This window comes from Pristiophorus japonicus, chromosome 6 (assembly GCF_044704955.1).
Source record: "Pristiophorus japonicus isolate sPriJap1 chromosome 6, sPriJap1.hap1, whole genome shotgun sequence".
Classification (NCBI taxonomy): Eukaryota; Metazoa; Chordata; class Chondrichthyes; family Pristiophoridae; genus Pristiophorus; species Pristiophorus japonicus.
Window position 1 is genome coordinate 177,583,990 of NC_091982.1, and position 25,466 is coordinate 177,609,455.

Here is a 25,466-nt window from a genome sequence, read left to right on the forward strand (position 1 = left end):
ACCTTTGCCAATTTGATTAGTACAATCTTACAAGCCTCCATTATTTCTTGATTTATACTCTATCCTGCAGTGTTGCTACTGCTAGGAGGCCTGTAGGCTACTCCCACCAGTGACGTCTTTCCCTTATTATTTCTTATCTCCACCCCAACTGATTCTACATCTTGATCTTCTGAGCCAATATAATTTCTCACTACTGCATTGATCTCGCCCTTTATTGTAGTGTAAATGGGTATTGTTTATAATAACTAGATCATCACCCATGAAGTTGCTCATGAGTACTACTCATGTGACCTATGCTACAGTTTCTGATGCTTTCCATGGTCCTGCTGCAGCCTCAGTGCCAAGTTGTTTAGTCCATTACTGAAATGCAATAAACGTACTGAAGTAAACACCATATGATTGACATGAGATAAAAGCAATACTTATACTGAAAAATACATGTCTCACATTTTTAATAATCAGCGAGCAGTTTAAAAATTCCTTAAAATGCAGATAACTTTGCTTGCTTCTTCCCTTTCTACAGATACAAACTTCTTGATGTTTTAGAGTTTGATGCAGATCGCAGGCGAATGAGTGTGATTGTAGAAACACCACAAGGTACATTGATAATGCATCCTAACTACACAAGCTTAAGAGAACATTAATTGCATATTAATGTACAGTAAATGTGAGCATGCAAGGAAAAGCTTCCCACATAAAAATAACCTATATATTAAGTTGGTACATAAGTAGATGAGGCAATCTAATACTGTGGATGAACTGCACATATAACAGCAACTGTATGATAAAATCCCATTAATTATTCAACTGTGTATTAGGAGCTGGCAGCACTAATATGGCACTAAATTGAAAAGCACCTTTTGGTAAATATAATTTGTTCCCCCCCAGTCGGCTTAGAAATTATGCAAACAGGTACACATTAGAGAATTATGAATTTTGGTCTGATAATCCATTTAACAAGCATAATTTTCAAAAAATTATTTGTATAGTAGGAAATACCATGTTTTGTTTTCTGGGACAGTAAGTTCGTTGAAACAATTTACATTGAAGAATATTCTAATGAATGAGGAAATATAGGCATTTAATTTTATATGTAAAATATTTTTCACATCATTGAGATCTCTTAACATCTGATTGTTTCAGGAGATATGATAATGTTCACGAAAGGGGCAGATTCTTCCATCCTTCCATTGGCCAAAAGTGGGGAAGTAGCTCTAATGAGTGCACACGTGGATGAATTTGCTATAGTAAGTCACGCACTTTTTCGTAGAATTGTGGGGTGGGGTGCGCGGAGATTGGGCCCTGCAGCTTCCGTTTTTTAGGCGCTATTCGGCCTCCTAATGCTTGAAAATAGAGTCTGAGGTGCGTATGCACACTTCCGGATGCCACCTTGGTAAAGGGGTTTGCGCGAAGACCTAACAACCGCTGGCTTCCTAAAGACCATCAGCAGATATAGCCTCAAATTAGTGCCAAACTCTGAACAGTTTTGTGCTGTTGGCACATGCCCACTACAAATTAATGGAGATGGAGACTGCCCAAACTCATTTTACACAGGGCCCTTAATAGCCTGAAGATAAAGAGACTTTCATTTAATTTGTCTGGCCCAGGAGTAAAGTGCGTGTATCCAAGCCACTGAACCAAGTTTCCATGTCACCAAATTTGGAAAAACAATTGAATTACATTTTTTCATTATTCTGTTTGTTCGCCAAATTTGATATTAAATGAGCTTAAAAAGGAAGGGGTTGAAACCAAAGGGATGAAAAGGAGAAAATGTTTGAGAAATTTAAATTCTAGAAATGTTGCAAAACAAGTGTAAAAAGCTAGAGATTTAACTCTAAGATCCAAAATGTAATCATTAATGTATTAATTTGAATAAGTGGTCAGCCTCAGCTCAGTAGTAGTCTAAGTCAGAAGGTCATGGATTCATTCATGAGGCTTGAGCACATTCATTTTGCTGATACTGAAGTGAAGTCCTGAGGGAGTACTGCACGGTCGTAGGTGCCATCTTTCGGATGAGATGTTAAACTAAAGCACTGCTACCTGTTCAAGTGGGCATACAATATCCCAAGAATATTTTGGAATGTTTGAAGAAGAATCAAGGAATTCTCCTTGTTCTGGACAAACTGATTATGTGGTCATGTATTTCATTGTTGCTTGTGGAACATTGCTGTGTGCTGTTCCATTTCCCTACATCTCAATGACTACAATTCAAAGAATAAGTATGTCATTGGCTATGTAGTGCTTTGGAGTGTCCTGAGATGTGCAAGGTGCAATATAAATAGCAAGTTTTTTGTATTGTTTATAGAAAGGGCTACGAACACTCTGTGTAGCATGCAAATATTTATCCGAATATCAATACCAGGAGATAAAATCACGGCTTTTTGCAGCCAGAACATCTCTGCACGATCGAGAAGAACAAGAAGCTGATGTTTTCAATTTTATTGAGAAAGACCTGCACCTACTGGGAATTTCTGGAGTAGAGGACAAGTATGTTGTATGCTTTATCATTATTGTTAGTCTAGTTAGATATCTATGAATGTTCTTCGTTTGCCATAAAGTTAATACATTATGTAAATATATTCATTAATATGAAAAGAAAGTCTAATTTAATAAAGTAATTATTCTGAACAAATTCTGTAGATTAAGAAGTTTTTATGCTGTGGATACTTCTGAAATGTTGCTGATTGGTATATAGTAGAAGGTGAAAGATTGTTTTGTTACATCGGTTTTGAAGCTATTAATCATCTCTCACTTCTTGAATATTGTAACTTTAGAATGGTAAAACTAGTGTAAATGTAACCTTTGGAATGTATTGTACTAAATGTGCTGGAACCAATAGTCGCTCAATAGTGCATTTCCAGCAACTTGAGAATGCAACATAAATGTTTTGTTCTATTGGCATATTTAATCATATCCTGGAAAATGAACAGCTTCCACTGATATGCGCTCAAATGTGTTAATTGAATTCAGAGATTTACCAAAATACTAGGAAACTATGGGGGTGAAATTGCCCCGCGACCCATTTGGAGTGCATAATTCAAATTATATAAAAATTTATCGTCCCCTAAAGTACAGGTAAGTGACCCAGAATTTGGGTTTTTAACTCTGAAAAATGTCCATGGCGCTATCTGAGGCACTCTGCACCTCTGCGGGGCGGTAGACAGACGAAAGCAGGGCGCTGTAAGTCAGCGTGAAGCGTCCATACCGCGCTGCACTGACGTGTCACGACGTCCCTCCCCTTCAGTTAAAGGGGGGGGACTGCTGCGCACTCAGCAGTCCCTTTGGTGGCCGCCACTGGGATACCAAGGACACCCTCAACCAGGCCAACAGCCCAGCACCCAAAACGGAGTGCCGGGCTGCAGGATGGTGGCCTGGTCGAGGCGAGAGCTGTCATTGTTGGGCCAACAGATGAGTCGGCCAACAGAAAAATATGGTGGCCCATTAGTCCCCCCTCCCCCTGCGGAGGTGCTGATGGGGCTATAAAAAAGGGCAATTTTGCCCCCCTTAAGTTCTTACTGAAATTGGAATTCAGGTTTGTACATTTTCCTTATCATTTCATCAACCATGCTGCATGTGCAAATGTGAAAATAAAGAACACATCAGGTGATAGTGCATTTCAGGAAAAAAATTAAGTCAACAACTGACGCACAGCCAGAAAAATGAGTGGCCTATTTTATTTTAACCACCAATTCCTGATGTGGATTCTGCTTATTTTAAAAAATCATTCAGCCTCCATATACAATCAGGAATTGCTATTGAGAATATTGTGGTCTTTGCGTGAGATGACCTTTCCCCATCCTGCAATAACAGTGTCACTTAAGAGGCAAGCGTTCAGTTTTCTTTTTCTTATTTGAGGCAGTAGGCAGCTTCCCACATTTCCCAGTATTATTTTCAGCTACTTAGTAGAATTTAGTCTCTCTCTCGTCTTTAAGAACACAGTGATCTTTTTTTAAGTTTTGATGAAGTTTGATAAACCATTTTTCATCAACACTTGCAAGGCTCTGCCAACCACACTGACCCTAGTTAACTCTTGGTTGCTGATAGTGCTGGTTTCAAAATTTTTGTAGGATGCCATAGATGCCCACGATTATTTCGTATTCATTTCAAGAGTAGAACATGATTGACTTAATAACTGAAAGCAATTTCTGGCCTCCAGAATGTCCAGTACAGTGAAGCACTTCTTAACCCCCAGGACAGAGTGAGAAATTGTGCAAGTAGGGAAAATTTACAAGATTGTTCCTATAAAGCTGCATCAGTTTCATTGAGTTTTCGTTAGTTCCCATGGCTGGGGGGGGAAGGTGCAGTGTTCCTCAAAACCACCTCTAGCCATGCTGCAAATTAGTCTTATCTTTAGATTTGGATGCTGGGCCTTCTGCTGACATTGGCATTGGTAGAATGACCAGTGCATCCTGGTCTTTGATGGGGCAATGGCATCACCGTCATTGATGCAGCCTTTGGCGCCACCCAAAGCACTGGCTTCAGCCTCAAACAACTTTCATCCAGGTTGACTTCACCACTAATTCTGCACTGACTCTGGGACCAACCCAGCGACACTAGTACTTACTGAAAAACACAAGTCCATGGCATTGGCCAGGGTTGCCTCACTAAAGGTGCAGATTAGAAATGCATTCCACTTGGTTTCTTTCAGCATTGAGGTTCTTTTACCAGAGAGTGTCTTTTTTTTTTTAGCAGGTCTACAAAACCTGTACTCTGGAATCTCAACAAAGATACTGATGAGTACAAAATTGATATTGGTGTCCTCCAACACATATGGGGGGTGAGGGAGAGGAAGACACCTCCCAAGTAGAGTGGTTGAGGATAGTGGTCTGTTCAGTGAGGCTCTAGTGCGGATGAAGAAAGTGGAGATCCCTCTTTATGGGTCATAGAGAAAATGTAGTTGTCAGCATGGTTCTTCAAATGCATGGCTTTTACCTGTTGGAAATCATAACAACAATGCTGATCACTAGAAACAATTCCACTTGGAAAACATAGAAAACTAACTGGAATTGCTTCATGCACTGATATGGTGATGCACCTTTATTTCTTTTGGGTTGCTGGAGTTTCTCCAAATTCATTTAGTCTCCATACTGCTGCCATCTCTGCCTGAGATTTACATCTGGCAGATGCAGCAATAGTAGAGCTTTTCACTCAATCCTATTTATGAAGTCTGTTTGATAATTGCAGCCATTTGCTCCTTTGTTTGACCCTGGATGAGACTTTAACTTGCTGCTCAAGTCAAATTCTTATCAACCCATGGGTATGTGAAATCTCTTAAGTATTACTTTGCCGGTCTTCATAATAACAAGAAAGGTTAGTAAGTGGCTTTCATTAATAGACTCACCTTGTTTGACAGGTTGATTAAGGCTAATTCTCCTCTGCTTAAAATTGTTTGCATTTCACCTGTCTCCAACAAAAATGAGTCTAACCAGCTCCCCTTGACTTTCAATGGCATTACCATTAACATCCTCGGAGGAGGGGGAGTGGCGGGGGGGGGGTCACCATTGACAGGAAACTTAGCTGGGCCAACCACATAAATACTGTGGCTACAAGAGGAGGTCAGAGGCTGGGTATTCTGTTGCCCTCACCACCTGACTCCCCAAAGGCACGTCAGAGGTGTGTTAGAATGCACTCCACTTGCTTGGACAAGTGCAGCTCCAAACACAAGTAGCTCAACACCATCCAGGGCAAAGCAGACCGCACGATTGGCACCCCATCCACCACCTTAAACATTCACTGCACCACCAGCGCACCCTGGCTGCAGTGTGTACCATCTACAAGATGCACTGTAGCAACTCGCCAAGGCTTCTTCAGCAACACCTCCCAAACCCACGACCTCTACCACCTAGAAGGACAAAGGCAGCAGGTGCATGGGAGCACAATCACCTCAGAGTTCCCCGCCAAGTTACACACCTACCTGACTGGAAATATATCACTGTTCCTTCATCTTTGCTGGGTCAAAACCCTGGCACTCTCTAACAGCATTGTGTGAGTACCTTCACCACAAGGACTGCAACAGTTCAAGGCGGCGGCTCAACACCACCTTCTCGAGGGTAGTCAGGAATGGGCAATAATTGCTGGTCTTGACAGCAACGCCCACATTCCAGGAACTAATTTAAAAAAATGATCAAATCTCAGGAAATTATACTGACATTTCTTCCTGTAAAATAAGATATAACTTGGCTTATGTGGCCAGGTCATCAGCTTATTATGCAGCTAAGATCCAAGACATTTATTAGCTCAGACAATTATTAAATAAGTTAGCAAACTGGGTAGTTGAGTGTATCTCCTTATGTTGCTTCATTGGCAAAGCAGGACCCACTAGGACGAAACTCGCTCAGCTTGTGTGCTGGTTGGGCCAACTTGTGCAGGGTTCCCTCAAGGCTATTTCTAAGATAGTTGCCTGGAGCAGGTTGTATGATGTCACAAATCATTTTTGTCCAGACAAAAAGTGCTGTGGCTCTGATGTGCTCCAAGTGGCCCGAAAATTCAATCTCCGAGATATAATTCTGATTGGAGAAACGACCGTATTATATGTGGAGGACAAACCAATTAAGAGAAAATGATAATTACCTACCGTAGGTAAAAGCTTCTTCATTCTTGAGCTTTAGCCTCCACATATAAAGCACCCGCCTGGCGAACCCTAATTTTCTTTTAAACAGTTATTTATTACTGTAAAATGTTAGTGCGCTTGGTGGTCCTGCAGGTTTTATTGCTGCCTTTGCCAGACAGAGGAGGGAAGGTCTGTCTCAAACTGATGCTGTGATACACAAGGTTGGAGACAAGGGGCCCAAGTTTCGAGCTGCGCCTAGAATGGCGCAGTCCCGACCTGGACGACAGTTTTCGCGCCACAAAGTGCGCCTAAAAAAAACCTCTGTATTCTCCACCTCCTTGCAGGTCCTCTGGCCCTCGGCGCAGCGCAGCAGGAGCTGTAGGGGGCGGAGCCAGGTCCGTGCGCTGAAAACAGTGCCGGGACCTCTGCACATGCGCGCTACAGTGGGCGCGCAAGTGCAGTAGCTCCAGGCGCCTGAAACTGTGTGGGAGGGGCCGAAGCCCCTAGCCCTGGCCGATTGGCCTCACTGGGGCTGCGTGACTGAGGCTCCTCCCACGGCCTATCCTGCTTCCACCCGATCCGACTCGACTCCCGCTTCCCGCCTCCGGACCCGACCCGACTCCCGCTCGCCCCCACCCCCCGAGACTGGACCCGACCCGGCTCCCGCTCCCGCTTCCCCCCCCCCCCCGACTGGACCCGACCCGACTCCCGCTCCCCCCACCCCCGACTGGACCCGACCCGACTCCCGCTGTCCCCCGCCTCCAGACTGGATCCGACCTGACCTCCCTCTCCCCGACCTGACCTCCCTCCCTCCCTCCCTCCCTCCCTCCCTCCCTCCCTCCCTCCCTCCGACCCGACCCGACCCGACCCGACCCGACCCGAACCGAACCGACCTCCCTCCCACCACCCCACCGACCCAACCCAACGCCACCTACCTGTAAATCTGGTGCTGGGGACGGGCCCTGCCCGAAATCTCGGGCCCGGCCCTTTCAGCCTCCCTCCCCCTTCTCCTTTACCCCCCCCACCTCTCCTTCCCCCATCCCCATCTCCTTCCTTCCTTCCCCCATCCCCATCTCCTTCCTTCCCCCATCCCCATCTCCTTCCTTCCTTCCCCCCCCATCTCCTTCCTTCCTTCCCCCCCATCTCCTTCCTTCCTTCCTCCCCCCCCCATCTCCTTCCTTCCTTCCCCCCCCCCATCTCCTTCCTTCCTTCCCCCCCCCCATCTCCTTCCTTCCTTTCCCCCCCCCATCTCCTTCCTTCCTTTCCCCCCCCCATCTCCTTCCTTCCTTTCCCCCCCCCATCTCCTTCCTTCCTTCCCCCCCCCCATCTCCTTCCTTCCTTCCCCCCCCCATCTCCTTCCTTCCTTCCCCCCCCATCTCCTTCCTTCCTTCCCCCCCCCATCTCCTTCCTTCCTTCCTTCCTTCCCCCCCCATCTCCTTCCTTCCTTCCCCCCCATCTCCTTCCTTCCTTCCCCCCCCATCTCCTTCCTTCCTTCCCCCCATCTCCTTCCTTCCTTCCCCCCATCTCCTTCCTTCCTTCCCCCCATCTCCTTCCTTCCTTCCCCCCATCTCCTTCCTTCCTTCCCCCCATCTCCTTCCTTCCTTCCCCCCATCTCCTTCCTTCCTTCCCCCCATCTCCTTCCTTCCTTCCCCCCATCTCCTTCCTTCCTTCCCCCCATCTCCTTCCTTCCCCCCATCTCCTTCCTGCACCCCCATCTCCTTCCTGCACCCCCATCTCCTTCCTGCACCCCCATCTCCTTCCTGCACCCCCATCTCCTTCCTGCACCCCCATCTCCTTCCTGCCCCCCCATCTCCTTCTTGCCCCCCCATCTCCTTCCTGCCCCCCCATCTCCTTCCTGCCCCCCCCATCTCCTTCCTGCCCCCCCCATCTCCTTCCTGCCCCCCCATCTCCTTCCTGCCCCCCCCATCTCCTTCCTGCCCCCCCCATCTCCTTCCTGCCCCCCCCATCTCCTTCCTGCCCCCCCCATCTCCTTCCTGCCCCCCCCCATCTCCTTCCTGCCCCCCCCCATCTCCTTCCTGCCCCCCCCATCTCCTTCCTGCCCCCCCATCTCCTTCCTGCCCCCCCATCTCCTTCCTGCCCCCCCCATCTCCTTCCTGCCCCCCCATCTCCTTCCTGCCCCCCCATCTCCTTCCTGCCCCCCCCCATCTCCTTCCTGCCCCCCCCCATCTCCTTCCTGCCCCCCCCCATCTCCTTCCTGCCCCCCCATCTCCTTCCTGCCCCCCCCCCCCATCTCCTTCACGCCCCCCCCCATCTCCTTCACGCCCCCCCCCATCTCCTTCACGCCCCCCCCCATCTCCTTCACGCCCCCCCCCATCTCCTTCACGCCCCCCCCCCATCTCCTTCACGCCCCCCCCCCATCTCCTTCACGCCCCCCCCCCCATCTCCTTCACGCCCCCCCCCCATCTCCTTCCTGCCCCCCCTCTCTCCCTCTACCCCCCTCCCCTCGCTGTCAGAAACACAAACACTGACAGACAGAGAATGAGAGACACACACAGACAGAGAGATAGAGACACTGACAGAGACACACTGGGGGGGCGGAGGGCATCCCAGCACGCTGTTGGAGGGCTCCCGGTGCTGCAGTCGGTAAGTAGAAAATGTTTTATTTATTGATTTAAAAAAAAATATATTATTTCTTATTAATTTTTTTGATTGATTTATTGGTTGATTTATTGATGTATTTATCATTTATTATTGATGATGGCTCTTTATTTGTAAAACTGAAGTGTTTAATGTTTGTCAACTTTCCTTTAAATCCCCCACCATTCCCTACGCCTGATTTGTAACCTACGCCTGACTTTCTAAAGTGTAGACAAGGTTTTTTCGAGCGTACAAAATTCTTCACTTACTCCATTCTAAGTTAGTTTGGAGTAAGTTTTCACTCACGAAACTTTGAAATCAGGCGTAAGTGGCTGGACACGCCCCCTTTTGAAAAAAAAATTCTGTTCCAAAGTGAAACTGTTCTAACTGACTAGAACTGGAGCAAACTAAATGACGAGAATTCCGATTTCTAAGATACTCCATTCTACACCAGTTGCTCCTAAAAATCAGGAGCAAATCATGTGGAAACTTGGGGCCAACGTCTCAGAATCCCAGAACATGAAGTTCAAGTGACAGTGTTCCTGGTAACTTCCCCTGTGAGATAACAGCAATTCCTGATTGTGTCTAGATGTTGAACTTTGATCATACAATGATGAAGGGTCTTTATTGTGAGTAATCTATTCTTGTGTTTCATATTTTTTAATTGACTTTAATTGTATGTAACATTTGGTGAAGTCAGAATATGTGGTACTGCACATTATTTGAGTATCAATTTGAACCTAAAGGTCAGATGTTTTGTGAGCTGAAGTTTTGATTCCTTTAAAGTGAAATATTTTTATTGAGGCATTTCTCAGCAGTATTATTATTTAGCTGTCTAGCTAAATTGGTCATAATTGATATTCGCATTTTCAATATATTTCAATTTTGTGGTCCCATTTATTAAAACCTGACAGAGCAGCTTAAGATTCTGCTGGTCACTTAACCACAGGCTTTGCACCACACCAATGTATAAACTATGAAAGTATTTTAAAAAGAACTGCTTTCATCTCATGAGATGAGTGATGTGTAGCTTGTAAACTGTATAATTAACATTTTTAATTTAACATAATCATTGAGGAAAGTAGCACTGACTTTATTCAAGATGAGTTCAGGTAAAGGGCCCCCAGGCCATTTTATTTCATTCATACAGAATACCAATTCTGTCAATCTTTCCAATTCTTTGTCAGATCACAAACGCCAGAGGTCACCTTGCACACATCAAGGATCACCCTGCGCTAATGCTCTTAGCCAAAAGGCCTAGAGCCCAAGCACCGTTCCTGGAAGTACTGCAATACCAGGTTCGTGCCATGGAGGTGGATGGGTCAGCAACCCCATGCACCTCCGTGGAGGTGGATGGGTCAAGCCACCCCACCCACCTCCTATTCATCTTCCCATCACAGCATCCAGCTGTTGCTTAAATTAACCCGTATCCTTGCCTTGACCACTCTTCCTGATGACCTATTTCAGCTGTTCTGCTAAGAAATATTTCCTTGCATCAGCCTTAAATTTGAGCTAAATACCTTTTGAGCCTGTGGTCTTTTGTCCTGCTATCCTGGCATATCTGAACGTATTGATGAAACTAGAGTTCTGACAAAAGGTCATCGACTTGAAGCATTAACTCTTTCTTTCTCCACAGGTGCTATCTTGCCTGCTGAGTATTTCCAGCATTTTCTGTCTTTATTGCAGATTTCCAGTATCTGCAATATACTGGATCTGCAAGTATTGTTTTGCATTTGGTTTATCTGCCCAGTTAGGAATCTCGTATAGTTTAAGTAAGTTTTAGTAAGTAAATTAATTTAAGGGTTAAGTCATGGCAGGAGAACTCGGACCCGTGCCATGCTCCTCCTGTGCTATGTGGGAAGTCAGGGACACTCTACTATGTGTGCGGAAAGTGTGTCCAGCTACAGCTCCTAACAGACCGCATGACAGCACTGGAGCTGCGGATGGACTCGCTCTGGAGCATGCGCGATGCTGAGAATGTTGTGGATAGCACATTTAGTGAGTTGGTCACACCGCAGGTAAGGGTTAGGACAGATAGTGAATGGGTGACCAAGAGACAAGGCAGGAGTAGGAAGGTAGTGCAGGAATCCCCTGCGGTCATCTCCCTCCAAACCAGATATACTGTTTGGGGGAGATGAATTACCAGGGGAAGGCAGCAGCAGCCAGGTTCATGGCACCATGGGTGGCTCTGCTGCACAGAAGGGCGGAAAAAAGAGTAGGAGAGCTATAGTGATAGGGGACTCTATTGTAAGGGGAATAGATAAGAGTTTCTGCGGCCGCAACTGAGACTCCAGGATGGTATGTTGCCTCCCTGGTGCAAGGGTTAAGGATGTCTCGGAGCGGCTGCAGAGCATTCTGGAGGGTGAACAGCCAGTTGTCATGGTACATGTAGATACCAACGATATAGGTAAGAAGCGAGAGGAGGTCCTACAAGCTGAATTTAGGGAGCTAGGAGTTAAACTAAAAAGTAGGACCTCAAAGGTAGTAATCTCTGGATTGCTACCAGTGCCACGTGCTAATCAGAGTAGAGGGAGCAGCATAGTTAGAATAAATATGTGGCTTGAGCAGTGGTGCAAGAGGGAGGGATTCAAGTTCCTGGGACATTGGAACCAGTTCTGGGGGAAGTGGGACCTGTACAAAAGGGACGGTCTGCACTTGGGCAGGACTGGAACTGATGTCCTAGGGATAACATTTGCTAATGCAGTTCGGAAGTGTTTAAACTAATATGGCAGGGGGATGGGAACCTATGCAGCGAGATAGGGCGAAGTAATATGGAGTCAGAAACAGATGGTAGAAAGGTAAAAAGCAATAGTGGAAGGCCGAATAAACAAAGGCAAGAAAGAAAAAGGGCCACACTACATCATAATTCTAAAAGGACAAAGAGTGTTTAAAAAAAAACAAGCCTGAAGGCTTTGTGTCTTAATGCAAGGAGTATCCATAATAAGGTGGATGAATTAACTGTGCAAATAGATGTTAATAGATATGATGTGATTGGGATTACAGAGACGTGGCTCCAGGATGATCAGGGCTGGGAACTCAACATCCAAGGGTATTCAACATTCAGGAAGGATAGAATAAAAGGAAAAGGAGATGGGGTAGCATTGCTGGTTAAAGAGGAGATTAATGCAATAGTTAGGAAGGACAATAGCTTGGATGATGTGGAATCTATATAGGTAGAGCTGCAGAACACCAAAGGGCAAAAAACGTTAGTGGGAGTTGTGTACAGACCTCCAAACAGTAGTAGTGATGTTGGGGAGGGCGTCAAACAGGAAATTAGGGGTGCATGCAATAAAGGTGCAGCAGTTATCATGGGTGACTTTAATATGCATATAGATTGGGCTAACCAAACTGGAAGTAATACGGTGGAGGAGGATTTCCTGGAGTGCATAAGGGATGGTTTTCTACACCAATATGTCGAGGAACCAACTAGGGGGGAGGCCATCTTAGACTGGGTGTTGTGTAATGAGAGAGGATTAATTAGCAATCTCGTTGTGCGAGGCCCCTTGGGGACGAGTGACCATAATATGGTGGAATTCTGCATTAGGATGGAGAATGAAACAGTTAATTCAGAGACCATAGTCCAGAACTTAAAGAAGGGTAACTTTGAAGGTATGAGGCATGAATTGGCTTGGCTAGATTGGCGAATGATACTTAAGGGGTTGACTGTGGATGGGCAATGGCAGACATTTAGAGACCGCATGGATGAACTACAACAATTGTACATCCCTGTCTGGCGTAAAAATAAAAAAGGGAAGGTGGCTCAACCGTGGCTATCAAGGGAAATCAAGGATAGTATTAAAGCCAAGGAAGTGGCATACAAATTGGCCAGAAATAGCAGCGAACCCGGGGACTGGGAGAAATTTAGAACTCATCAGAGGAGGACAAAGGGTTAGATTAGGGCAGGGAAAATAGAGTGAGAGGAAGCTTGCAGGGAACATTAAAACGGACTGCAAAAGCTTCTATAGATATGTAAAGAGAAAAAGGTTAGTAAAGACAAACGTAGGTCCCCTGCAGTCAGAATCAGGGGAAGTCATAACGGGGAACAAAGAAATGGCAGACCAATTGAACAAGTACTTTGGTTCGGTATTCACTAAGGAGGACACAAACAATCTTCCGGATATAAAATGGGTCAGAGGGTCTAGTAAGAAGGAGGAACTGAGGGAAATCCTTATTAGTTGGGAAATTGTGTTGGGGAAATTGATGGGATTGAAGGCCGATAAATCCCCAGGGCCTGATGGACTGCATCCCAGAGTACTTAAGGAGGTGGCCTTGGAAATAGCAGATGCATTGACAGTCATTTTCCAACATTCCGTAGACTCTACATCAGTTCCTAAGGAGTGGAGGGTAGCCAATGTAACCCCACTTTTTAAAAAAGGAGGGAGAGAGAAAACAGGGAATTATAGACCGGTCAGCCTGACATCGGTAGTGGGTAAAATGATGGAATCAATTATTAAGGATGTCATAGCAGCGCATTTGGAAAGCGGTGACATGATAGGTCCAAGTCAGCATGGATTTGTGAAAGGGAAATCATGCTTGACAAATCTTCTGGAATTTTTTGAGGATGTTTCCAGTAGAGTGGACAAGGGAGAACCAGTGGATGTGGTGTATTTGGACTTTCAGAAGGCTTTCGACATGGTCCCACACAAGAGATTAATGTGCAAAGTTAAAACACATGGGATTGGGGGTAGTGTGCTGACGTGGATTGAGAACTGGTTGTCAGACAGGAAGCAAAGAGTAGGAGTAAATGGGTACTTTTCAGAATGGCAGGCAGTGACTAGTAGGGTACCGCAAGGTTCTGTGCTGGGGCCCCAGCTGTGTTTACATTGTACATTAATGATTTAGACAAGGGGATTAAATGTAGTATCTCCAAATTTGTGGATGGCACTAAGTTGGGTGGCAGTGTGAGCTGCGAGGAGGATGCTGTGAGGCTGCAGAGTGACTTGGATAGGTTAGGTGAGTGGGCAAATGCATGGCAGATGAAGTATAATGTGGATAAATGTGAGGTTATCCACTTTGGTGGTAAAAACAGAGAGACAGACTATTATCTGAATGATGACAGATTAGGAAAAGGGGAGGTGCAACGAGACCTGGGTGCAATGGTACATCAGTCATTGAAGGTTGGCATGCAGGTACAGCAGGTGGTTAAGAAAGCAAATGGCATGTTGGCCTTCATAGCGAGGGCATTTGAGTACAGGGACAGGGAGGTGTTACTACAGTTGTACAGGGCCTTGGTGAGGCCACACCTGGAGTATTGTGTACAGTTTTGGTCTCCTAACTTGAGGAAGGACATTCTTGCTATTGAGGGAGTGCAGCGAAGGTTCACCAGACTCATTCCCAGGATGGCGGGACTGACATATCAAGAAAGACTGGATCAACTGGGCTTGTATTCACGAGTTCAGAAGAATGAGAGGGGATCTCATAGAAACGTTTAAAATTCTGACGGGTTTAGACCGGTTAGATGCAGCAAGAATGTTCCCAATGTTGGGGAAGTCCAGAACCAGGGGTCACAGTCTAAGGATAAGGGGTAAGCCATTTAGGACCGAGATGAGCAGAAACATCTTCACCCAGAGAGTGGTGAACCTGTGGAATTCTCTACCACAGAAAGTTGTTGAAGCCAATTCACTAAATATATTCAAAAAGGAGTTAGATGTAGTCCTTACTACTACGGGGATCAAGGGGTATGGCGAGAAAGCAGGAATGGGGTACTGAAGTTGCATGTTCAGCCATGAACTCATTGAATGGCGGTGCAGGCTCGAAGGGCCGAATGGCCTACTCCTGCACCTATTTTCTATGTTTCTATGTTTATAAGGATTCATGCAAATTATCTTTTGAGGTAGATGACCCCTAGTTTATCGAGGTGTTCCTTATACGTCTTCCCTTTGACAACAAGAGTTTGCTAGTTTGCTTTCCACTGCACTACCTCTGGGGCCTGGATCTTTAAAGATTGAATTTCACCCCTTTTTTAAAAACAAATGCCCTGATAAGTCACTCATTAGAAGTGACAATAGCTTGCTTTGATTTAAAAATGTAGCCCATTTAATGCATGTTTGTCACTCACCAAGTAACACTAATTTGAACATAATTTTACTGTTTTCTATGTGTTTTCACCTGCCCCCATTTTCCTTTTTCCAGAAGATGAGGACTCATTCTGGGTACGATTCCATGGGCACAGATGGTGTCTTGGTACCTCAGACAAGCAGCTATTTTTCATGTACAAGTCCAGAAAATGAGTGTATACAGTGTATTTGACCATGGGGTATCTGAGCTGAGCCCGTTTGAGTTTGTTGTCCACCTACATGTGTACTTTTCCGAAATCACTGAATAGCCATCAAAACTTTTAATTGAGTGTATAAAATGTTGCTTGCTATGAGTGTTTTGACAACTTTGATTCTTGTTCCAGGTTGCAGGACAAAGTCCCAGAGACAATAGAAGCCCTTAAATTGGCAGGCATCAAAGTATGGGTTCTAACAGGAGATAAACAAGAAACTGCAATTAGTGTGAGTTTATCCAGTGGACATTTTCACAGGACAATGAATATTTTGGAACTTACTAATCAGAAATCAGACATTGAATGTGCTGAGCAACTTCTAACGCTTGATAGAAGGTAATCACGTTCTCTTTTGAAAAGTTTCTGTGGTCTATAAATTAACCTATTTCACACAATTCTTCTTTATTTAGTGATTGTGCAGTGAATTGCTTCTAGTAAATCCATTCATCAATAATTGGGACACAAAATCTGAAAATGTCAGTAACCGTTGCATTTGCCTTTACTATTAATGTATGCTATTTGTAGCTGCATTTTTTAAATTCCTCTGGTCCCACAGTAATAACAACATTTGCATTTATATAGTACCTTGAACATAGAAACATTTCCCAGGGCACTTCAGAGGCACAATCAGACAAAAATTGCCCCAAGCCAAAGATGGAAATATTAAGTGAGATGACAGAGCTTGGTCAAAAAGGTGGGTTTTAAGGAGGGTCTTGATGGAGGAGAGGGAGGCTATGGACATGAAGGAATTGAAAAACAAACACGAGAATGTTTAATTTGAGATATTGAGGGACTGGGTCCTTTGGGTCAGTTAATGGAGGGGTGCGTGGTGAGTAGGACAGTGCAGGTTAGGATACAGCTGCAGAATTTTGCATCAGCTTTTGGAGAGTAGAGAAGGGGATGCTGGCCAGGAGAGCATGAAACAATTGAATCTGGAGGTGTTTTTCCATCAACAGATGGGCTATGACGGGGGCAGAGATGGGTGTTGGAGGTGGAAGTCGGCAGTCTTTGGAGGGTATATAGGGTCAGACGCTCAGCACAGGGCCAAATGGGTCTGAGATCACACACCATTTGGTTCAACCTGAGCCAGTATCCAGGGAGGGGAATAGAATCAGTGGCATGAGTACAGAATTTATGGTGGGGGCTGAGGACAATGGGTCCGGTTTTCCCACTGTTTAAACTGGAAGAAATTGTAGCTCATCCCGGACTGGATGTCGGACAAGAAAGCTGACAATATTGAGGCAGAGGAAGGGTCAAGAGAAGTGATGGAGAACTAGAGCTGGGTCTTGTCAGTATACATACCTGACCCTAAATTTTTGGATAATGTCATCAAGGGGAAGCATGTAGATGAGGAAGAGAAGGAGACTAAGGATGGATTCATTGGAGTTCTCCAAAGGTGATGGGAAGAGAAATCATTGGAAATGCAGCGGCTACAATTAGAATCATAGAATGGTAACAGCACAGAAGGAGGCCATTCGGTCTGTCGAGCCCGTGTCAGCTCTCTACAAGAGCGCTTCAGCTTGTCCCACTCCCTCGCCTTTTCCACATAGCCCTGCAAATGTTTTTCTTTCAGTTACTTATCCAATTCCCTTTTGAAAGCCATGATTGAATCTGCCTCCGCCACTCTCTCAGGCAGTGCATTCCAGATCCTAACCACTCGCTGCATAAAAAAGTATTTCCTCATGTCGACTTTGGTTAGGGTATATGGGTTTTAATTGTATAGGTAAGAGTGGAACCTTGAAGACAATCCAATTGAGCTGGACAACAGAGGGAAGGCATTGGGAGAGGGTGGTGTGGTTAACCGTGTCAACGGCTGCCGAGAGGTCGATCAAGGACAAGGAGTGATGTGCACCATGGTAACAGTCACAAAGAATGTTATTTGTGACTTTGATTAGGACAGTTTTACTGCTGTGGCAGGGGCAGAAATCTGATTGGAGAGGTTCCAACAAGGAGTTGCGAGAAATGTGGCACGAATTTGGGAGGCGACAACATGTTAAAGGACTTTGGAGAAAACGGAGATTAGAGATGGGGCAACAGTTTGCAAGGACAGAGGGGTTGAGGGAAATCTTTGAGAAAGGAGTGTGAAGATGGCTTTGAAAAGGAGGGGACCAGTATCTAAGGAGAAGAAACCTTTTGCAATATCAGCTAGCAGGAGGGGCAGGAAGGGAAGTTGGTGGTCAATAGTTTAGTGGGAATAGGGTTAAGCAAACAGACGTGGGTCTCATGGTGAGGATAATTTCAGAGAGGGCATGAAAGGAGATAGAAAAGAAACTAGAGAAAGATGCTGCATCAGGGCTGGGGTGAGGTGGGCATAAATATCCTTGGGGGAGGTTTGGCTTGGTGGGCAAGGGAATGGGAGGAATGCTGCAGAGGTAGCTGAATGGATGATCTCAATTTTGGTAACGAAGACGTTGTCCTTACACTTGATTGTTGAAGGTGAAGGCAGAGTGAGCTGAGGAAAGTGGTTTAACGAGCTGAATGGTAATGGAGAATAGAAGCTGGGAGTTACCTTTCCTTTCCAGGGTGAGCCTGGAGTATTAAGCAAATTTGGCAGAGGAGAGAGACTAAGGCCCAACAGTGCCTTCATGTGGTCCAGTCAGATCTGGCAATGGATGGCTAAACTAGTTTGGCGCCAAATAAGATCAACTCAGTTGCTCTTGAACTTGAAGCAATGATCAGTGCCATACCAGAGGGATCGTCCAGGGTGGAAGAGAGTAGGAATTTTTATTGGAAACAATGGCATCATAGGTGAGGAAGGGGTTGAGATTAACAGCTGCAGAAGTACTGTGGAGCATGAGGGCCAAAAGTGAGACTGTTGGAAATTTGAAAGTGCAGTTGTTAGTGACTTGGAGGAGAGTTTATTCCAAGGGCAGCCACAGAAGGAAGTGCTGTAGGAAGCAGGTAGGTGGATATGGGTGGAGAGGGATACAAAAACGTGCTCTGAGATAGCCTCGTCTGTGATTGAGGCGATTGGAGTAAAGTGGCCATGTGTGATGGCAAGGTGAAGGGGTGGCCATGAATGTGAACAGTTTATATGAAGGGAGATGTTTAATGTGGTCAGGAGGGCAGTGAAATCGGGGGATAGAGGGCAAAGTGAGCTGAGATGGAGATTGAAATTACCGGGGATGAGGAATCTGAGTCAGGCTGAAGTTGGAAAAGGGGGAGAATATCTTGGTGTAAAAATCAGTTTGTGTTTGGCAGGGTAGTGGCAAGCGAGGGATTGCAAAGGACAGGCAAGAGGAGTGGAACAACATGTGGTGTTCCGAGGAGGAGAAGGTGCCGGAGGAGTAGGCTGAGAGACCAAGGTGTGATTTTGCTGATGAGGGCCACATGAGGTAGATGGTGGAAAGTACAGTCAGGTAAAGAGGCTTTAGTAAGGGGCATGGTGATGCCATCTGTGAGTCAGGTTTCTGTCAAAGCCATGATATCAATGCAGTTATTCACAATAAGGTTGTGAATGACGAGGGCCTCGTTTGCGAGTGAACGAATGTTCTGGAGGGAAATGCAGAGAGTAGCCGTGATTGTTGATCTGGCAGAGTTCAAGAAGGCAGAGATGGTTTGTGTGAGCGGAATGGGCAGTAGGATGGCAGGATTAGCCCCCAGCGGGCATGCTGGGTACAAAATTCATTGAGAGAGTTGGATGAGGCATTTGAAAAGAGAAAAGTGAGAGGGGATATAATAGAAGTGTTTAAAATTCTGAAAGGTTTGGACAAATTGGATCCATCAGCCACGTACAGAATTTAAGCACAAGGGGTCATATTTACAAATTAAGAAGGACAAAAGAAAATAGGAAATGCAGAACAATTTTTTTTTAATTAAATGAGTAGTAAGTATGCAAAACAGATTATCGACATGGGGGTGGAACTAGACAGGTTTTTGTTAACAAATGGGATTCAAGGTCATCAGAATTGCACCAAGGGGTGGGCTAGATGAACCAAAGGTCTTCTGCCCGAAGCTGTTACTAAGTTTGGATGGTTGGCAATGTAGAAAGCAGGCAATGTGCTTATGTTCATTCACCTCTAAAATTATTTAATTTTTGTATTTGTTCTAGTCTGCGAACCAATTAACTACCAAAATCTATAGCGTATACATAAAAGGTACTTCCTGTTAAAGCAGCAGAGATTACTATAGTAAATAAATTCTCTCCAGTACGTATTGGGATAAGTTAGCTTGAGCAAGCCCTAAACTTTGCCACAAACACATTTCACTGTGCAAGTAGGTAGAACCTGAACAATAAATGTATTCATATGGATCTATAATTCCTTTTAAAGTAAGCTTTTTTGAGGAGGGTAATGGGGTTACTTGTTCAACTTGCTGTCAATTAAAGTATGAGTCTTTGGGGTCAAGTTTCGGGCTGCTCCTAGAACGCCGCAGCCCCGCGAGCCACACCTGATTTCCGCGCAGAAAACTTACCTCGGTATTCTCCACTCCTCAGGTCGATCCAGGCTCTTGCCGCGGGGCAGCACAAGCTGTGGGGGGAGCGGAGCCAGGTCCCTGCGCTGAAAACAGTGCCGGGAGCTCTGCACATGCGCGCTAGCGTGTGCGCGCATGTGCAGTAGCTCCAGGCGCCCGAAAATGTGTGGGAGGGGCCCGAAACACGCCACCCCTAGCCCTGGCCGAATGGGCTCACTGAGGCGGCGAAGATCGGACTGCACCTCCCTCCTCCAGCGCCTGCTGTGGCTGTGGCTCCGGCTTCCCCCCCCTGTTCAGCTCCCTTTCGCGCGCTCACGCCACCCCCAGCTCCCGCTCCACTGCCTGCCGTTTTCCCCCCACCCCTCCCCCCTCAACTCCCGCTCCGCTACCCCCCACCCCTCAGCTCCCGCTCTGCTCCGACTCCCAACCCACCCCCTCCTTCAGCTCTGGTCCGCTCACTCTTCCTTCGGCAGGGCCCGCCCACCTGGCATCGGACTGGGAGCGGGCCCCACCTGAAGTCTTCGGCCCAGCTTCTTCACATCAGCCAGTCCCATTCAGCCTCTCCCCCCCCGCCCCCCACCTCCCCTCTCCTCTTCCCCCTGCCTCTTTCCCCCCCCCTCCCTCCCTCTCCTCCACTCCCTCCCTCTCCTCTCTTCCCCCTCTCTTCTTTCCCCCTCCTCTCCTCCCCCCACCCCTCTTCTCCTCCCTCCCTCTCCTCTTTTTCCCCCGCCCCTCATTTTCCCCCCCCCCTCCTCTCCCCGCCCCCCTCACCCTGTCCCTTTCCTCTCCACTCCCCATCCCGTCCCCCTCTCCCTCTCGCCCGCCCCCCCCCTCCCTCTCCTCCTCCCCATCCCTCCTCTCCTCTCCTCTCCCCCCACGCCCCCTCCTCCTCTCCCCCCACGCCCCCTCCTCCTCTCCCCCCACGCCCCCTCCTCCTCTCCCCCCACGCCCCCTCCTCCTCTCCCCCGCCCGTCCCTCCCTCTCCTCTCGCCTCCCCGTCCCTCCCTCTCTCTCCTCTCGCCTCCCCGTCCCTCCCTCTCTCTCCTCTCGCCTCCCCGTCCCTCCCTCTCTCTCCTCTCGCCTCCCCGTCCCTCCCTCTCTCTCCTCTCGCCTCCCCGTCCCTCCCTCTCTCTCCTCTCGCCTCCCCGTCCCTCCCTCTCTCTCCTCTCGCCTCCCCGTCCCTCCCTCTCTCTCCTCTCGCCTCCCCGTCCCTCCCTCTCTCTCCTCTCGCCTCCCCGTCCCTCCCTCTCTCTCCTCTCGCCTCCCCGTCCCTCCCTCTCTCTCCTCTCGCCTCCCCGTCCCTCCCTCTCTCTCCTCTCGCCTCCCCGTCCCTCCCTCTCTCTCCTCTCGCCTCCCCGTCCCTCCCTCTCTCTCCTCTCGCCTCCCCGTCCCTCCCTCTCTCTCCTCTCGCCTCCCCGTCCCTCCCTCTCTCTCCTCTCGCCTCCCCGTCCCTCCCTCTCTCTCCTCTCGCCTCCCCGTCCCTCCCTCTCTCTCCTCTCGCCTCCCCGTCCCTCCCTCTCTCTCCTCTCGCCTCCCCGTCCCTCCCTCTCTCTCCTCTCGCCTCCCCGTCCCTCCCTCTCTCTCCTCTCGCCTCCCCGTCCCTCCCTCTCTCTCCTCTCGCCTCCCCGTCCCTCCCTCTCTCTCCTCTCGCCTCCCCGTCCCTCCCTCTCTCTCCTCTCGCCTCCCCGTCCCTCCCTCTCTCTCCTCTCGCCTCCCCGTCCCTCCCTCTCTCTCCTCTCGCCTCCCCGTCCCTCCCTCTCTCTCCTCTCGCCTCCCCGTCCCTCCCTCTCTCTCCTCCTCGCCTCCCCGTCCCTCCCTCCGCCTCACCGCCCCCTCTTCTTCTTTCTTTCCTCTCTTCTCTTCCCCCCCCACCTCCTCTCTTCTCCTCTCCTCCCCCCCACCCCCCCTTGTTCCCTACGCCTGATATTCTAAGTGTACAAAAATCTGTACTTACTCCATTCTAAGTTAGTTTGGAATAAGTTTTCATTGCCAAAACTTTCAAAACAGCGGTAAGTGGCCGGACACGCCCCCTTTAAAAAAAAAATTTTAAAAAATCTGTCCCAAAATAAAACTGTTCTAACTGACTAGAACTGGAGCAAACTAAATGCCGAGAATTGCAATGTCTAAGATACTCCATTCTAAACCAGTTGCTCAAAAAAAAATAGGAGCAATCAGGCCGAAACTTGACCCCTTTAATTCTAGTGGAATCATCTTATGTGTAATAGATTTGGACAGGCAATGTTATATCTGTGTACATCCAGTTTAACTATCCAGAAGAGTTTGCTGTGTAGCAAGCTTCAGAAATCTGACATTTTTAAGCCTTAACAAGTGGTTTATTATTACAGAATAAAACAGGACCATGTGATTCAACATGGTTTGGTTGTAGATGGAGCCAGCCTTTCAATTGCACTCAGGGAACATGAAGAACTGTTCATGAAAATTAGCAAAAACTGCAATGCTGTTTTATGTTGCCGAATGGCACCACTGCAAAAAGCAAAAGTAAGTTGCCTTTTGACTCAAATCTAATGTACTCGTGCAATATTTAATATTGTTTGTGTTAATTTGGTAACATCAAACTGCAATGTAGTGTGGTATAAAATTTGAGAGAATAGAGACCAAATGCCCTAAAATGGCCTTATCCTTGAGTATATTGGTTTGGAAATAAAAAAAGAAATTTATTTTACCTGAATGAAAATATAAATAAGTCTTAATTCTGCTCCCTTAATGGCTCAGTGGAGAAAGTGTATTTCTTAGTCAGATCAGATTAGGAAGGTTCTAGGTTTGATCTCTAATCTTAACTAGGGTGCTCATGCGACAATTCATCCCGGTCTCCCAAGGCTAGAGAAAAGAAAATCAGCATGCACCTGATTGGAGATCCTTGCTGGAAACTTTATATGGTAGCCAAGAGCTAGTGGTTACACATTTAGTCAGGTACATGTTTGGCACAGTCCTTCTTCACAGGCATTCTTCCATAATTTGGGGAGGTGGTTTTCTTGAAAGTCAGGTTGGGGGCACAGAGTACTTCTGAACAATGTGTAATAGAAACTGTTGCTTGTTGCAATCACAAAATGGTTTAGTCAGGCCAGTAAACAGATTTTACTTTGAAGTCCCCAGAAATAATGGATGATTTTGATTGATTTGAGGCTAGGAATGCCTTCGCTTTGAAGTGATTGCCCTGCTACAGACTATGTAAGCAAGTATGGCCAGGAGACTCTCGCCAAAGTCGATGTAAAGACAGTGTACATCATTTTAAGGTCAAGGAAGACAACAGAAAGTGTATTGGTGAAGTGCACTGCCAGTAAATTGTGCTTTCCTTTTTGCCTGACGGCTTCTGCCTCATGGTGTTTTAACCAAGTGCCTTTTTGTAATTCACAGCAAGGGTGATGTGTCAGTCTCCATTTGGATGATTGGTTAATAAAGGCACATGCGACAATTCATCCTGGTCTCCCCAGTATAGAGAAAAGAAAATCAGCATGCACCTGATTGGAGATCCTTGCTGGAAACTTTATATGGTAGCCAAGAGCTAGTGGTTACAAATTTAGTCAGGTTCATGTTTGGCACAGTCCTTCTTCACAGGCATTCTTCCATAATTTGGGGAGGTGGTTTTCTTGAAAGTCAGGTTGGGCACACAATCTGTAATTGTTTTGGTCTATTTTCAGGTAGTCAGACTTTTAAAGACATCGCCAGACAAGCCTATTACCTTAGCAATTGGTGATGGTGCAAATGATGTCAGCATGATACTGGAAGCAAATATTGGAATAGGTATTTTCTCTCAGTTGACAGAAAATGTAATATGACACGTTCTGCTAGTCAACTGAGAGAAATCCTATTCGGTTCTGGAAAATTTGTTTTTCACAGGATTTCAACATTTGAAGTATATAGTCTCTCTTCCTTTGGACAGGTATACCACCACCCAACAACAACAACTTTTATTTATATGGAGCCTTTAACATAGTAAAACATCCCAAGGCGCTTCACAGCAGTGTTATAAGTCAAAACAGATAAATTTGACACCAAGCCACATAGGAAGAAATGATGGTAGATGACCAAAAGCTTGGTCAAAGGTAGGTTTTAAGGAGAGTCTTAAAGGAGGAAAGAGAGGCGGAGAGGTTTCGGGAGGGAGTTCCAGAGCTTAGACCCTACTCAGCTGAAGGCACGGCCACCGATGGTTGAGCAATTATAATCAGGGATGCTCGAGGGCAGAATTTGAGGAGCAAAATACTGGACAGTTCAGGCAGAATGCGTGAGATAAACTCAACAGGACTTGTGTATTTTAGACTTTATGGCATTAGCCATCTTTAATGGCTATTCTTGCAACCTCTACAACTAAGCCTCATCATGCATTCTCCCTTAGAAGCATTGGTAAATCTGAGGCAATTATCCTCCAATGGTGGGTGCATATTGCTAGTTAGTGTATTCAGTGGGTTGTAGCTACGGTGCCTGACTACTTTCCTCATGGGCTGGAGCATCCACTTTGGGGGCATTGATTTTGATAAAGGATCTATTTATATATAAAATCTAACATTAGATTTTAGCCATTATTAATGCTTTGAAATTTAGAATTCATGAATGTAGCTCTTTGTGTATCAAACCGTGTGTCTTGCGGCACAAAATCTGTAATTGTTTTGGTCTATTTTCAGGTAGTCAGACTTTTAAAGACATCGCCAGACAAGCCTATTACCTTAGCAATTGGTGATGGTGCAAATGATGTCAGCATGATACTGGAAGCAAATATTGGAATAGGTATGTTAACAGTAAGATGCCAAATTGTATTTCTATTACTGCTCTTTCTGTGCGTCACAAGAATGGGCAGGATTGTAATGGGCTCAACACCTCCTAAGGATAGTGATTAGTCGCTGAAAGCGAGTCATAATGCACCAAATAGCATCCAAACATCTGTCAATAAATTAATTGCCATGTTCCTGATCATGTAATTTCTATTTTATTTTTCAGGTATATTTGTCACAACAGTATAATACCTTGAATAGCCTGCTCTTCTCACTTTGGACTACTTTGCAACTTTTTCCACCCCTTTCACCCTCTCTACCTGCCCCCACACTCCACCACTAATGAAAGAGCCTGAAACCATCATACCCTTCCACTTCAAAACCTTCCTCAAAATCTACCTCTTCAACAATGCTTTTGGCCCCCTTTAACATTTTGGCCCCTTTTAATAACATTTCTCCCAATTTATGCTGGGTATCTGAAGTGCCTGAGATGTTGCGTTCTGATTGCTTATTACATATCATTACATGTTATTAACTAGTGATTGTAATCAATTTAAAGATTTCTGAATTGTAAAATAGACTGAAAATGCCATTACATGCTGTCTTAACATTTTTCTATCCACAGGAATTATGGGCAAAGAAGGAAGGCAAGCAGTGAGGAATAGTGACTATGCAATAGCAAGATTCAGATTCCTGGCTAAGTTACTATTTGTCCATGGCCACTTCTATTATATTAGGATATCACATCTTGTACAGTACTTTTTTTACAAGGTAAGTTGTTTTGATGAATTTTCTAAAATTTTACCAACAATTAGTCTGCTAATTCACAAAACTCTTTTCCTTTAATTTTTCTTCCCTTTCTGCCCTCCTAGTCTGACTTCTATTGTATCATCTGGCCAGAATAGCCAAA

General features: G+C 46.1%; 1 protein-coding gene across 1 annotated transcript in view; it reads left to right on the plus strand.

Moving 5' to 3' along the window:
• atp11b (ATPase phospholipid transporting 11B) overlaps window positions 1-25,466 on the plus strand; it is a 183,318-nt gene that overhangs the window by 90,697 nt on the left and 67,155 nt on the right. The window contains exons 16-22 of the mRNA XM_070884058.1: window positions 524-597; window positions 1,144-1,247; window positions 2,306-2,487; window positions 15,549-15,752; window positions 22,175-22,328; window positions 23,489-23,591; window positions 25,182-25,327. Of these exons, the coding sequence (XP_070740159.1) occupies window positions 524-597; window positions 1,144-1,247; window positions 2,306-2,487; window positions 15,549-15,752; window positions 22,175-22,328; window positions 23,489-23,591; window positions 25,182-25,327 (967 nt within the window). The remainder of the gene's footprint in view (window positions 1-523; window positions 598-1,143; window positions 1,248-2,305; window positions 2,488-15,548; window positions 15,753-22,174; window positions 22,329-23,488; window positions 23,592-25,181; window positions 25,328-25,466) is intronic.